The 15320-nt window shown below is 39.9% G+C and overlaps 1 protein-coding gene across 1 annotated transcript in view; it reads left to right on the top strand.

The window, feature by feature from the left end:
- The first annotated feature begins 660 nt into the window (after positions 1-660).
- The window catches only part of LOC115298925 (cytochrome P450 4X1), a 30960-nt gene continuing 16300 nt past the window's right edge, over positions 661-15320 (top strand). Inside the window, exons 1-6 of the mRNA XM_029948114.1 lie at positions 661-956; positions 9102-9243; positions 10755-10799; positions 12254-12381; positions 14308-14435; positions 14519-14673. Of these exons, the coding sequence (XP_029803974.1) occupies positions 780-956; positions 9102-9243; positions 10755-10799; positions 12254-12381; positions 14308-14435; positions 14519-14673 (775 nt within the window). The 5' untranslated portion in view covers positions 661-779. The remainder of the gene's footprint in view (positions 957-9101; positions 9244-10754; positions 10800-12253; positions 12382-14307; positions 14436-14518; positions 14674-15320) is intronic.

Raw genomic sequence — 15320 nt, 5'->3', positions numbered from 1 at the left:
AACAGGGCCCCGCACTCAGAAGGTTGCAAGCTTGGTTTAATGCTCTCCAGTCATCATCTTGAAATTATTAATAACTTTTTAACAAGGGGCCCCACATTTTCATATTGCACTGGGATCCACAAATTACTTACATAATTTGGGCCCTGATTATTTCTGTAGTGTCTTCTGCAGCTTGAAAGAGCACACGGTGGACACTGGCAAACACTAGCAATCCCAGTGAGAACCAATTGTAATACGTGTGCCAGCACACCACTGGGCAAGCCACACTATATAAGTATAATGATTACACATGCCCATCCCCAACCCCCAGAAACCCCCGGGGATTTTGATAGAATTTCCGAGTGGGAAAGAAGGTTCATGGGTTTTTTGTTTTGTTTTGTTTTGTTTTGTTTTTAAACATAGCAGTTTACCATTTATGTGTGGCAAAGAAGAAAAACAGTGGCCTCAGCCTTGGCATTATTTCAAAACCTAAATTCAGATCTCCCGTGATTGCAAACTGTCATAGCTGAAGTGTGACAAGCCAAAAGGGCAGGAATAAATATCTCTAAATGAAGAAGGTTCCCATCAATTGGTAAAAGGTTAGAAATCCGAGAACTCGCGCCTGCCTCCTCTGGCCAAGCCTGAGCTGTCGCTCCCAACGCTCTTCCTCCTTCCAGGGGAAGCAGGGCGATCGTCTGGGTGTACTGAGCCTCGGTAGCTGGGCGACCCTCTCCAGGCGCCGGGCGGAGAAAGCCCACCCCACGCCAGAGCCCCAGAAACTGTCTGCGACCCGTACAGCGATGGTGTTTTCCTGGCTGGAGATGCGCTGGGCGCGGCCCTTGTACCTGGCCTTCGTGTTCTGCCTGGCCCTGGGGCTGCTGCAGGCTATCAAGCTCTACCTGCGAAGGCAGCGGCTGCTGCGAGACCTGTGCCCTTTCCCCGCGCCCCCCACCCACTGGTTCTACGGGCACCAGAAGGTAATGGAAGGGAGGGGAGGAGAAGGATGCTGCCAAGGGAACCCAGCGAGCGGAGAGGCGGCTGCTTCCTCCCCTTCCTCCCATCGCTGCATCCTGCACAGCTGGCCTACCCTGGGGCTTTCGGCATCTTTGCTTTACTCTAGGCTTGCTCCCTCACAGCGCTGCAGGGGAAGGAAAACAGCCTGGAACCTCTAGAATGGAAGTTCTGGGAGGTCTGGGAGGGCCCGTGTAGAGGCTGAAAGCAGAAAAAGAACGTGCAGTAATTCAGGGCGGGGTCTAGTTGCTTCACCAATCTCCTGCATTTATGTACTGCATTTTGAAAATCCTTCCACATGGATCGCTAAAAAATAGTTGTTATTCTAAATAATGCAAATTAATTGCAGGGAATATGCAAAATTGAGCACAATTAATTACCACCCTAGTCCATTACAACCAGAGAAAATGCACTTTCTTTTCCGAAGAGTCTTTTGAAGCAGAGAGCAGCCCCAGCCAATCGCTCAAAAAGCGTTGGCGAATTTACCTTTTGGTCTCTCTTCCTCTCCAAATCTACTTTCACTCCTGATTCCTCGCTTTATTCATTCAGCCAGCTTTGAGTGGAATTGTGTGATGGATGCTAGCTAGCATTACAAAGAGCAGACCGCCCCCACCCCCACCCCATACCTGCTCACCGCGAGCAATCAGATGCATATTTAGATCATAAAGAGAAAATGCAAATACAGAGTAGTGAGTGCTTTCTTTGATAGAGGCCTAGGAACAGGGGCATCTTGGGGGGAAATAGTTGTCTCTACCTAGGGGAGGAAGGAACGTCTATGAAAGAAAGGCTGGGCAGAGTTCTAAAGGGTGGGTGGGTTGGGAAGGGTGTCCTTAGCAGAGCTACTGCGGATTCTTTGATTACCCCACTCCTGGTCCTTTTTCCCTAAAGCTACCATCTCAACTGTTTTACCTGTTTATTTTCATCCTTACTGCTAAAATAACATTACTATGTTGCATTTCTTAATCGTTTTAGATATCCATTTACTAGCTACTTTATGATGAGTAATCACTTATACCTCATCTTTTGCTGTCCTAATATAGTTATATTGTATTTTTTGGTTAAATAGAAAAATTAGTATTTATATTATTTTTATTATGTAAATGTTTACTTACACATGATCTGATGGTTGATTTTGTTCCTTTTCTCATACTTTTTTTTCTTCCACAGTGTTATTAACTTCCTCCTTTCTCATATGCTTAGTTTTTACAAATCTATCACTGTTTTTTTCCCAAATGTTTTAATAGATCTGTCAAACACATCTCAAGAATATTTCCAAGTATTTAAATATATCAATCTGTCAGTTTTTATGCTGTTCTGGAGCCATTTCTCCCAAAGACCTCTCCTGTTCTAAGCTGGATTGGTTCCTCTCTAAGTCTGATACAGATATTGTGCCATCCTGTGTCACATCATTCCATTGTCTTCTAGCTTTCAGGATAACTAGAAAATTCTGATACCTTTCTGATTTTTTTCCCCAAATTTTTTACTGTGGTAAAATGCCCAAAACATAAAATTTGCCATCTTAACCATTTTTAAAAGTGTACAGTCCAGTGACATTAAATATGTTCATGATGTTGTGCAACCAACACCATCCAACTCCATAAAGCTTTGCATCTTGTAAAACTGAAAGTTGCATCTATACCCATCTATACCCATTCAACAACAGTTCCCCATTTCGGTCTCTTCTCAGCCCCTGGCAACCACTATTCTATTTTCTGTGTCTATAATTTTGACTACCCTATGTAGCTCCTATAAGTGGAATCATGTATTATTTATCTTTTTGTGACTAGATTATTTCACTTAGCATAATGTCCTTAGGATTCTTTCATATTGTAGCACGTGTCCGAATTCCCTTCCTTTTTAAAACTGAATAATATTTCACTGTGCATCTATACCACATTTTATGGGTTCATCTGTCAGTGGAGACTTGGGTTGTTTTCTGCATTTTAACTATTGTGAATATGAGCGTAAAAATTTCTTTGACCCCCAGCTTTCAATTGGATAAATACTCAGAAATGGGATTGCTATATCATATGGTAATTCTATTTTTAATTTTTTGAGAAACAACCATACTGTTTCTTGCAGTGGCTTCACCATTTTACATGTCCACCAGAAGTGCACAGGGGTTCCAATTTCTCCACATTCTTATTAACACTTGTTTTCTAGTTTTTGCTTTTTTCTGATAGTAGTCACCTAAATGGGTGTGAGGTAGTATCTTATACTTTTGATTTGCATTTCCCTAATGATTAGTGATGTTGAGTATCTTTTCATGTGCTCAATGCCACTTGTATATCTTCTTTGGGGGAATGGCTAGTTAAGTCCTTTGCCCATATTTGGATCAGGTTGTTTGTTTTTTGATGTTGAGTTTTAGGAGTTCTCTATGTATTCTGGATATTAATCTCTTATCAGATATATTATTTGCAAATATTTCTCCAATTCTGTGGTTTTTAAATTTTTTACTCTGTTATACTGTTTTTTCAATCACAAAGAATTTTAATTTTCATAAAGTCCAATTTGTGTATTTTTTCTTTTTTCCTGTGCCTTTGGTGTCATATTCAGAAATCATTGCCACATTCAATGTTGTGAAGAATTTACCCTGTGTTTTCTGCTAAGAGGTTTATAGTTTTAGTTGTTACTTTTAGGTCTTTGAACCATTTTTGGTTAATTTTCGTATATGGTGTTAGGTAAGGAAGGGCCCAACTTCATCCCGTTGCATGTGGAAATTTGGTTTTCCCAACAACATTAGTTGAAAAAACAGCCATTTCCCCATTTTTTTCAGGGTATGTAGCTAGTTTATTTGGACAAAGTTTGCATACACAGAAAAGCTCAATATGCATTTCCAGCCACCCCAATCCCAAGCACTTATTGGTAATTTCAGCCAAAGGTTCAGAACTTTACTGAAGATACAGACCCTGTTTATATATCCTTTTCCCATTGAATGATTCTATCACCTTTGTCAAAAATCATTTGACCGTAGGCTTTCTATTTTATTCTATTTACCTATATGTCTGTTTCTGTACCAGAACCACACTGTTTTGATTACTGTAGCTTTGTAGTAAGTTTTGAAATCAGGAAAATGAATCCTTCAGCTTTGTTCTTATTAAAGATTGCTTTGGCTATTCAAAGTCCCTTGAGATTTCATATAAATTTTAGGATGGATTTTTCTATTTCTACAGAAAACATCATTGGGATTTTGATAGTCATTACGTTGAATTTGTAAATCTCTTTGGGTAGTTAGTATTGACATCTTAATAATAATAAGTCTTCCAATTCAGAAACATGGGATGTGTTTCCATTTATTTATGTCTTAAATAAATACATAAATATTTCCTAAATACATAAATATTGTTTCTTCAACAATGTGTTTAGTTTTCACTGTACAAGTCTTTTACCTTGTTGGTTGGAAATACTTGGTTTTCTAATACTTGATTTCAACTTCTAAACATTTTATTCTTTTTGATGTTATTGTAAGTGGGTTTGTTTTTATTATTTGCTTTACAGATTGTTTATTATTAGTGTACAGAAATGCAACTGGTTTTTGTGTAGAAAATGTAGATTTTTCTACATTTTAATGTAGCAATGCATATGACCTTGCCAAATCTAAGGTTAATTCCTCACCTTTTCTTCTAAGAGTTTCATAGTTTTAGCTCTTTCATTTAGAACTTTGAACCATTAAGTTAATCTTTGTATATTGCATAAGGTAGGAGTCCAACTTTATCCCATTTTTTTAATGAATATCCAGTATTCCAGCCCCATTTGTTTAAAAGATGATTCTTTCCACCCATTAAATTGTTTTGGCACCTGAGTAGGAAAAACTCAGTCCTCTCCCTGTGTCTCCCCTTTACTCTCACTCTATGACTATATTCACAACACTTTTGACACCAGATGTTGGGTGAGTTCCCCCTTCTGCTCCCAACCAAGAAATTCTGTGATACCAGCTGAGCGTCCTATAACTTAACACATTCTGACACTGTCTACCCAGAGATAGCATCAGACCCCACAGATTAAGGGCTCAACTCCACAAGACTACCACCTCCCCACTTCAGATACCAATTGCAAGTCTGGGTTTTTACTGTGCTTCTGACCTATAGGCTGTAAGTTGAAGGCTCCCATAACCTTCTCCTCAGGTTTGATTAATATGCTAGAACAGCTCACAGAATCAGGAAAAAATTTGATTTACTGTTTACCAATTTATTATAAAAAGATATGATAAAGCATACAGAAGAACATGCAGCTGGAAGTGACGCATAGGACAAGTACCTGGGAAGGGGCACAGAGCTTCCCTGCCCTCTCCAGATGCATCACACTACCAGCACCTCCACATGTTCACCAAACCAGGTCTCCAAACCCTGTACTTTTGGAATTCTTATGGAGGCTTCATGTAGATATGATTGAACATTAACTCCATTTCCAGCCTGTCTCCCTCTCTGGAGAATGAGACTTGGGGCTGAAGATTCCAAGCTTCTAATTATAGCTTGATCTCTCTGGTGACTAGCCCCCAGACGAGAGCCCACCAAGAGTCACCCCACTGGAACAAACGACATTGCTTTCAGTCGACTGTAAACACGAAGTTTATTTCTGGATTCTCTATTTTATAGAATTACTCTTATCACCTATACTTAGGCCAATACCACACTGTCTTAATTATTTTTGCTTTGTAGTAAGTTTTGAAATTAAAAAACATGAGTCCTCCTACTTTATTCTTTTTCAAGATTACTTGGGCTATTCTGAGTACCTCTGGTTTCCATATAAGTTTTAGGATCAGCTTGTCAATGTCTGCAAAGAAGCCAGTTGTGATTCTGATAGGGATTGTGCTGAATCTGTAGATCAATTTGGGAAATACTGCCATTTGAACAACATGAAGATTTCTGATCCATGAACATGGAATGTCTTTACATTTATTTAAGTTGTTTTAAATTTCTTTCAACAATGTTTTGAGTTTTCAGAGTATAGCTTTACATTTATCCTGTTAAATTTGTTTCTGAATGTTTTATTCTTTCTGATACTGTTGTCAACAGAATGGTTTTATTTCAGTCAGATTGTTTATTGCGATCATAATGTTTTAAAGTCCATATCTCTCTTGACTGCCACTAAATTATTTTGTGTGTATGTTTTAGAAAGGACTTATCAAAGTTTTGCAGATGAGAGATGGCTGATATATCAAGCTGGCTAATATCACCAACTCTATCTATTTACCTTCTTTTTTTTTTTTGCCCTTTATGTTTCTTTTGACAATTCATCACTCAGATAGTCACAAGGAAGAGCTAGAACTATTTTGCTTAACCTCCCTAAGGCTCAGTTTCCTCATCTGTAAAATGTAGGTTCAAATCAAATCTGCTTCATAGTGTCCCTGGTATAGAGATTAAACAATATACATCATGGAGGGGTGCCTGGGTGGCTCAACCACTTGAGCATCTGACTTCAGCTCAGGTCATGACCTCATGGTTTATGGATTTGAGACCCATTTTGGGTCTTTGCTGACAGCTCAGAGCCTGGAGCCTGCTTCAGATTCTGTGTCACCCTCTCCATCTGCTCCTTCCCCACTCACACTCTGTCTCTCTCTGTCTCTCAAAAATGAATAAATGTTAAAAAATGTTTAAAAAATATAAATCGTGGAAAGTAAGTTGGCAGCACCCACCTCGCAGTAGTGCTTTGTAAATGTTAGCTATTACTATTTGTTTGAGGACTAAGCATTTTCTGAATATTTATGAACAGTGTTTCCTAAATATGTGTAAGACATCTTTTCAAATGTATTAAGATACTGCTATGGCTGAAGAAATGTAAATTCATATATTACAGGAGTCACAATGGCTTTCTATCCTTTTTTGTAGAGACAAGAGTTACTAAAAGTATGATTAAATGCTTATGGCTGAGAGTGTCCATGACAATTTATAACCTAAAGAAATAATCCTCGTATTAGGCTATAATTTCCATGAAGGCAAAGACCCTGTCTGTCTTCTGTTTCTCTGCATCTCTATTGCCTGGCATATATAATAGGCACTTAATAAATTCTCATCTGTTTATTGTTTGCAAATGAATTAATAAAGGAACATTTGCTTTATTAGGGAACATCATTGGCATTGTCAATGGTACTTGTCACTGACTTGATTGTAGGAGTGTTAGGAAAAATGATTCTGTACCATTTCAGGAGGTAGAGTTCAAGAATCTCAACCTTTTAGGGCCCCTACACTTTCCAGGGAACATTTCATGGGATAAAGGTACTAGCTTGTAACAGAGGAGATTGGGAACCAAACTTGCCAACTTTTGTAAGGGTAAGAACAATCAAATAACAGATTCTGTATGATTGGTGACATAAGGGAGAATTTTCCAGCCTTGGTTTCTTTGCAAGTCAGGACCCCCATAATCATGTATTGCTGGGCACACCCAGACACACATATACAGGTGCCCCCCCCACACGCAATCCCACTTTATATAACAAGTTAATTAGTCTTCTTGTCAGTGATTTATGGGGACTATTTAAATGAGCCATTAGTGGCAGAAGACATGAACAGACAATTTTCCAAAGTAAACATCCAGATGACTAACAGACACATGAAAAGATGCTCAACATCACTCATCATCAGGGAAATACAAATCAAAATCACAATGAGATACCACCTCATGCCTGTCACAATGGCTAAAATTAACATCACAGGAAAAAACAGATGATGTTGAGGATGCAGAGAAAGAAGAACCCTTTTGCACTGTTGGTGAGGATGCAAATAGGTCCAGCCACTTTGGAAAGCAGTATGGAGATTCCTCAAAAAATTAAAACTAGAACTACTCTATGACCCAGCAACTAGAGAATTTATTCAAAGGATACTAAGATGCTGATTCAAAGGGCACATGTATCCCAATGTTTATAGCAGCACTATCAACAATAGCTAAATTATGGATAAAGCCCAAATGTCCATTGATCAATGAATGTATAAAAAAGATGTGATATATATATATACACATATATATATATATATACACACACACACCACATCTGAGAATATTACTCAGCCACCAAAAAGAATGAAATCTTGCCATATGCAACAACATGGATAGAACTAGAGTATATTATGCTAAGTGAAATAAGTCAGTCAGAGAAAGACAAATAGCATATGATTTCACTCATATGTGGAATTTAAGAAATACAACAGATAAACATAGGGAAAGGGAAAGAAAAATAAGATAAAAACAAGGAGAGAGGTAAACCATAAAAGACTCTTAAATTAAAAAAAAAAGACTCTTAAATATAGAGGATAAACTGAAGGTTGTTGGAGGGGAAGGAGGTGGGGGGATGGGCTAAATGGGTGATGGACATTGAGGAGGACACTTGTTGGGATGAGTTCTGGGTGTTACATGTAAGTGATGAATCACTCAATTCTACTCCTGAAACCAACACTACACTATATGTTAACTAACTTGGATATAAATAAATACAAAATAATATTAAATGAGCCATTAGTAACCTGATTATCAAGGCAAAAGTTCATCTTTGAAAGTAGTATTTGTACTCTGGCTTATAAATGTTGGAAGCTGAGAGTTTTTTATTTGAACTCGCTTCAGGATTCACACACTTGTATAAATGAGTCTCCTATTGTTGTAAGGGAAAAGAATGGGGTTTTCTTGTAGATGGTGTGGGCAGATTTTTAGGTAGGAGCTCTAACTATGAATTCACAAGAAAGAATCACTCCTCAATTAGTAATAATCAGAGAAGGGAAACGGAAGAGGGAAATCGTGAGCTGGATCATGGGTCATGTTCAATCTACTACCAGCTAACTTCCCACATAGGAAGAAACTCTTTTTGAGCTTCCAGACTCCACTCTTAAAAAGTGTGTGACTTTGGCAGGTGAGGCAGATTCAGCTCACTTCACCCTCTCAGTTAGGAAAATGGCTATGGTAGACGTGATTTGACAGAGATATATTCTGGGGATTCAACATACATTTAGATGGGGAAGTTACGTACACTGATCTTGGTTAGAAAATTATACCCCAAACTTAGAAGTGCTGAGGAAAGTGTATCTGTACCTTATCAAGGCCCGAGATTTGGCTGGCATCTGTGAGAGGGGATGAGTCCAGATCCGATGGCTTCTCTAACTTCCTTCACTTCTCTTTTATTGCAGCTTCTTCAAGATGGTAAAATGGAGAAACTTGAGGAAATTGTTGAAAAATACCCTTGTGCCTTTCCTTGTTGGGTTGGGCCCTTTCAGGCATTTTTCTACATCTACGACCCAGACTATGCAAAAGCATTTCTGAACAGAACAGGTAAGAAATGGGATGAAATTCAAGAACCTAATCCTTCTAGTAGGGATATGCACAACTCACAGGCAGGATTTTAAAGGAATCCGTGAAGCAAAGATTAATATTGGACCTTTATTAAGAGACCTGGAGACAAACCGACAGTTACCAGAGTTTAGCAGTGCGTGCGTGCGTGCATGTGTGTGTGTGTGTGTGTGTGTGTGTGTGTGAAATACGTGATAGGGATTAAGAAGTGCACTTGTGATTAAACACCGAGTGATGTATAAAAGCATTAAATCATTATATTTACACCTGAAATTAATATAACACTGTATGTTAACTATACTGGAATTAAAACAAAGCAAGAGAGGCCTGGAGAAAATGAGGAGAGGTTTCTGAGCAATGCTGAAAGGGATTCCCACATCCTCCAAGTCCCTTGTTTGGCTCAGACTCCAATGAGCCGTTTAGGGTGTAACATAAAGCCCCGCTGGCACCACCAGATCACCATGGGCTTCCTTTACCTCTCGGTTTTGTGACCATTTTCAGTAATACTCCCCACCCCCCAGTCCTTCATTTGCACGTGAGTCTTCAGAGGAATTCAGAAGTATCTGCCTCTGCTGGTTCAGTATGTAAACCAGGTTGCTAGATCATTAATTTACCAGTATAACCTCTTGGATGCCATCCAAATATTTTTGTTTACTTCATATTTCTCAACTGTGTTTCCTTTTGGGCCACAAGTCATCTAATCCCCCCCCCCATTCAAGCCTTTTTTAAGATGTCCATGGTAGATTATCTCTTTGAACAAAATTAAAACATCTAGTTTTGGAGCACCAGGGTGGCTCAGTCAGTTAAGTGTCTGACTCTTGACCTCGGCTCAGGTTTTGATTTCAAGGTCATGAGTTGAAGCCCTGCACTGGTCTCCATGTTTGGTGTGACGCCTACTTGCTCCAACATCTTTATAAAACTAAGATCTTATATTCTAAACTTTCTTCTCTGTCCATTGTCTCCATTCCTTTTAGTAAAACCAATAAAAGAAAATAGCCTTTCCCTGAAAGTCTCCATGTTTCCCAATCCTCTACCCCTGATTTGTTTCCTGCTCACTTCTTAAAGGACAAAAGCTATAAAACCTCTCCATATTAAAGTTCATGACAACCCCAAGAGGCATTTGGCTCTCATTCTCTGTGGTCTGCTAGCTCCTGCTGTAATCACTAATCTACTTTCCAAGGAGGATATAATATATTGCCCAAATCCTGTTCTGGAAACTTGGTCACCCTTGGGGAATCTGTTTCTATTGAAGAAAGTATAAGCAAGGGAAGAATCTGGCTTTGTGTACCTGTCTGCCTCTTGAAGTCTGTTGTTCTCTGACTCCTTAGCAAACACTTATGGTTTGCCTATGCCTGCCAAGTCTGTAGGGAGAGAGCCCTGGGCTCCTTCTTGCTATTTTTGGTTAACGCAGGCAAATAAAGAGAACCTTCACCAACTTTGACTAGTAATTTTCCTCTAATGCTGTTGTTTGTTTCCTCTGCTTGACTCTGCAGATCCCAAGTCCAAGTACCTGTACAAGTTCTTGATTCCGTGTCTTGGTATGTATGTGTAAGAAAGCCAGGTGATTCAACTCTCTCACATGAGGTCCCCTTAGTATAGTAGAGTATTCCAAAGAAACAAGTCAGAATGCTCAAAACAATTAAGAGGATGGTTGACCTATGCTGCAAGTTATCTCGGGGGAGAATCAAGAGGGAGTGCTAAGATCAACCCAGGACTTCCTAGGAAACTCCTTGTCCATTTCTCTCTCCAAAGTCTCATTCTCATGGCAGCATGTGCGTGAATGTGTCCCATTTCTGTCTTTAAAACTGCAGCCACACATCTGTATTCTTTATCTTGCCCTTTCTTCTTTCTGGCTTTCTTGGATCTTCCCTTTTCTTTTTGGAGTCCATCTATTTCCATATGAAAAACAGAACAGTTTTACTCTGAAGTATAGTTGGTAGTATTCCATGAGCAGATAAATTAGGCCTTTGAGTCATGTAATTGGCATTTATGCTAGACAAAGAAGGAATTACATGAAAAAACTGTTGGTGTGCCTGGGTGGCTCAGTCGGTTAAGTGTCCGACTTCAGCTCAGGTCATGATCTCACTGTTCATGGGTTTGAGCCCTGCTTCGGGCTCTATGCTAGCAGAGATACTTGGATTTGAATACGGCCTCCCACTGGCTAGTTGCCAGTGATCCTGGGGAAATCTTCTGATGAGAGTTACATCTCTAGGCCATTGTGAGGATTAAATGAAACATGTATTTTCAGCACTTATTGTAATAGATGGCATTGTACCAGCACCAGACCATGCATCTCAAGCCTGACACATCATAAGCACCCAATGAATGATGGAAGTTACTTATTAATAAATTTTAAGGACATTTTAAAGCCAAATCTCTAATGACCTATCTTGTAACTGAAGACTGTGAAGCACTGACCTTGATGAGTATTTGCACTTCATATCATTTATAGGTGTGAATCACAGACTAAGGCCCAAGGAGGAAACATCTGGGGACAGAGTGGACACCCAGGTCTAGTTCCTTGTAAATTTTGTGTTCACAGTGTAGTTTATGGATTGGTTTGGGGTCAAAAGGAGATGAATATTTGTTGTGTTTCTACTGTGAGCTAGAGACCAGGCTAGGTGTTTCATGTATATGCTTTCATTTAATCTGCACAGCAACACAGTGAAGTAGATGTTTATTATCACACTTTATCATTGAGTAAACCATGCCTCAGGAAGATTAAGTGACTTTCTCAGTTATGACATAAGTAGTGACTGGTGATTTCAGGATCAGCACCCTCAAACCCGGGGGTCTTTCTCACAATGTTAAATACATCCATCCCAGATGTATGCAACAAATCTCACTTCCATCACAATATAAGACACTACTCTGATTTCCACTCTGACTACATGTGTGTCATGCACACTCCCTGATGTCTCTGTTCCTCACCTCTCCTTCCTCATCTCATCTAATAAAATGGCATGAGGTTTTGTCCCCTTTCTTTCTCAAGGAAAAGGACTAGTGAGTCTAGATGGACCCAAGTGGTTCCAGCACCGTCGCCTACTAACTCCTGGGTTCAATTTTAACATCTTGAAATCATATGTTGAGGTGATGGCCCATTCTGTGAACACAATGCTGGTAAGTGAAGGGACAAAAAGTGCTCTGGTGTGTTGCAGAATGCTTCCAACAAGGAATGAATTAGACATGTGTGGTGGGTAGTAAATTCAAAGGGGGGTGGCTCCTAGAAATTACCAGTGTACAGTTACTAACTGAGCAATAGGTGTCCATGTAAGCCTTTGCTATGGTTCTTTGGGTGACAATAAATGACTAAGTTACATTCATCTGAATTAGATATATTTTGAGACTCTATGGGAGTAAACCAAGTACCAAGAAATGCGATTCAGATGGTCAGTGCTATAACTGGCAGATGAGGAAATGAGGAACAGCCATAGTAGCTTCAGATTCAGAGGAGACTCATATTTACCAGGAAATATGAGCTGGCCTTGCTTATGTGGATAATACAGATGAGAGAATTCAAGGCAGAGTGAGTTAGCACGAACAAAGGTATGGAAGTTAGAATGAACTTGCCTAATGGTCACAAAGAACCTAGCAAAAAATAATTGTCTACGTTAAAGTTGCAGGTGTGAGTTTCCTCTCATAGATAATGGTGAATCATTTGGAGCTGACTTGCGCCTTTTCAAAGGGGCAAGAGGATGTTGATAGAGGAATATTCTTATGGGTGCTCCTTGATTTATAAATGAGTTCCATTCTAAAACTCCACTGGTATGTGATATATTTTTAGTTTTTAAATTGTGCTTCTTTAAAAATGAGACAAGCAACTCATTAATACAGGTTTCATGATAAACACTTCAAACTCCACCAATGAAGCCAAAATTTCCCTCCACCTTCATTTACAAACCCATCCCTTTGCCCAAGAGAGGACCACTGTTACCAGCCAAGTGGCTGAGTTCTCACAGAAGCGGATTTAACCTGAGTTAAGGTGAAAATACCCATAGCCCACTCTTAGCAGAACGCCTCAGGTACAGGCTGGAGAGAGAGGGATGGCTCCTGCATTCCAGAGCTGTGCTGCTTCATACACAGTGGCAAATTAGCCAGTGGTGGTACTGAGTTTATCTGTTTCAATAAACCACTTGTCTCTTCCTCATTTCTCAGTCCCACCTGAGCCTGAGACCTTGCTCATAGCTCTTCCCTCTGCTGAACTGTGCCCCAATGCTTCTAGGTTGAGCTTCCCCTTTGCTGCCATTTCTCCTAAATTTACTTTTTCTCCTCAGTAAAACTTACATTATTCAATATGAAAGCAATTGAATAAACAATGGACATTGGGATAAAAGCTTAAAAAATCTCTGCTTCCAAATGTGTAGCAGCCCCTACCTATGCATTAGGTGCTCAACAAATGTAGATTGATCTGACTTTAAACATTTAGATCTCTTTGTGGTTAACACAAAGAATGCCTACTATGACAAATTCATTTTTAATAGGTAACTAGTGTGAGCAGCTAGTGTGATCAGGTCACCTGGGGTGGGGGAAGTAAATTGGGCACAAACAGCACTTGGCTGCGAGTCAGCTGGGAGCCGCTCCTGTCCATGGCTTCTCTCTGTCTCCCACTTCTGAACTGAAAAGGTTTCTTACAGTGTTCCAAATTTATTTTAAGTGTGGTTCTGGTGGTTGGCAGTAATGAGGAGGTGGGGTGTCTAGCAATTTGGGAACTGAAGATGGAGGAAGTCTTGGGGAGACCCCATGTAATTATAGGTCTTGTATCAGAGATTGTCTGGTTTACTGGAACTCGGATTTGTTGTAAAGCAGTTATGGTAAAGACTGAAAGGCCAAAAATACTTAACTCAGCCATTTACAAGATACCCAGTTAGTTCCAGGCTCTTTCTCACCCAGCTGAGTGCAGCTTTCCCTTCCTCATGCCAAGCACTTGGTTTATCTACATATAATATCTCTGGCTCCTCCTAAGTCTGGATTGTTATAGCCTAAGAGCAGGGTCAGGGAGGAGCTCTCAAGTAAAGACAGTTTGTTGATCTTGACCTCCTGTGCCAGGGAAAATGGGAGAAGATTTGTGGTCCCCAGGACACAATTGTGGAGGTCTCTGAGCACATCAGCTTGATGACCCTGGACACACTTATGAAATGTGCTTTCAGCCAGGAGACCAACTGCCAGATAAGCAGGTCAGTTACAAGAAAGCAAAAAGACGCTTGTCCGCCATTATCTAAGTCATGCATTGACCTATTGTCCCCACTTTGTCTTCTAGCACCCATGATCTTTATGTGAAAGCGACATTTGAAGCCAGCAAAATCATCTTTCACCGCTTATACAGTTTCTTGCATCACAATGACACAATTTTCAAATTCAGCCCTCAGGGCCACCGCTTACAGAAGATGGTCAAAATTCTACATCAGTACACAGGTATTTCTTGCATTTGGGTTGCCTAGGTCCATACACTGTCATTGTTTTATTGTGCCTGTCTAGAATAATAGGCCTCGATGAGAAAAAATATTTTTTTTTGTTCTTAAAAGAGCTTTTATACAGACAGTGCTCATTTAGAAGAATTTGCTAGATCCATAGTAGTAGTTTTCTACTACTTTAGAAATTTTCTATTTTTTAATAGTTTATTGTCAAATTGGTTTCCATATAATACCCAGTGCTTCTCCCCACAAGTGCCCCCTCCATGACCATCACCCCCTCCCGTCCTCTCCCTCCCCCTTCAGTCCATGGTGCCTTTTCAGTATTCAGTAGTCTCCCTTGATCTGTGTCCCTCACTCTCCCCCGCTCTCTTTCCCCCTTCCTCTCCCCATGGTCCCCTGCCAGGTCTCTCCTGTTAGACCTATGAATGCAAACATATGGTATCTATCCTTCTCTGCCTGATTTATTTTGCTTAACATGACACCCTCGAGGTCCATCCACTTTCCTACACATGGCCAGATTTCATTCTTCCTCATTGCCATATAGTACTCCATTGTATATATATACCACATCTTCTTGATCCATTCATCCATTGATGGACATTTAGGCTCTTTCCATGATTTGGCTATTGTAGAAAGTGCCGCTATGAA

This window comes from Suricata suricatta, chromosome 8 (assembly GCF_006229205.1).
Source record: "Suricata suricatta isolate VVHF042 chromosome 8, meerkat_22Aug2017_6uvM2_HiC, whole genome shotgun sequence".
Taxonomy (NCBI): domain Eukaryota; kingdom Metazoa; phylum Chordata; class Mammalia; order Carnivora; family Herpestidae; genus Suricata; species Suricata suricatta.
This window is presented reverse-complemented; position numbering and strand designations above follow the sequence as displayed.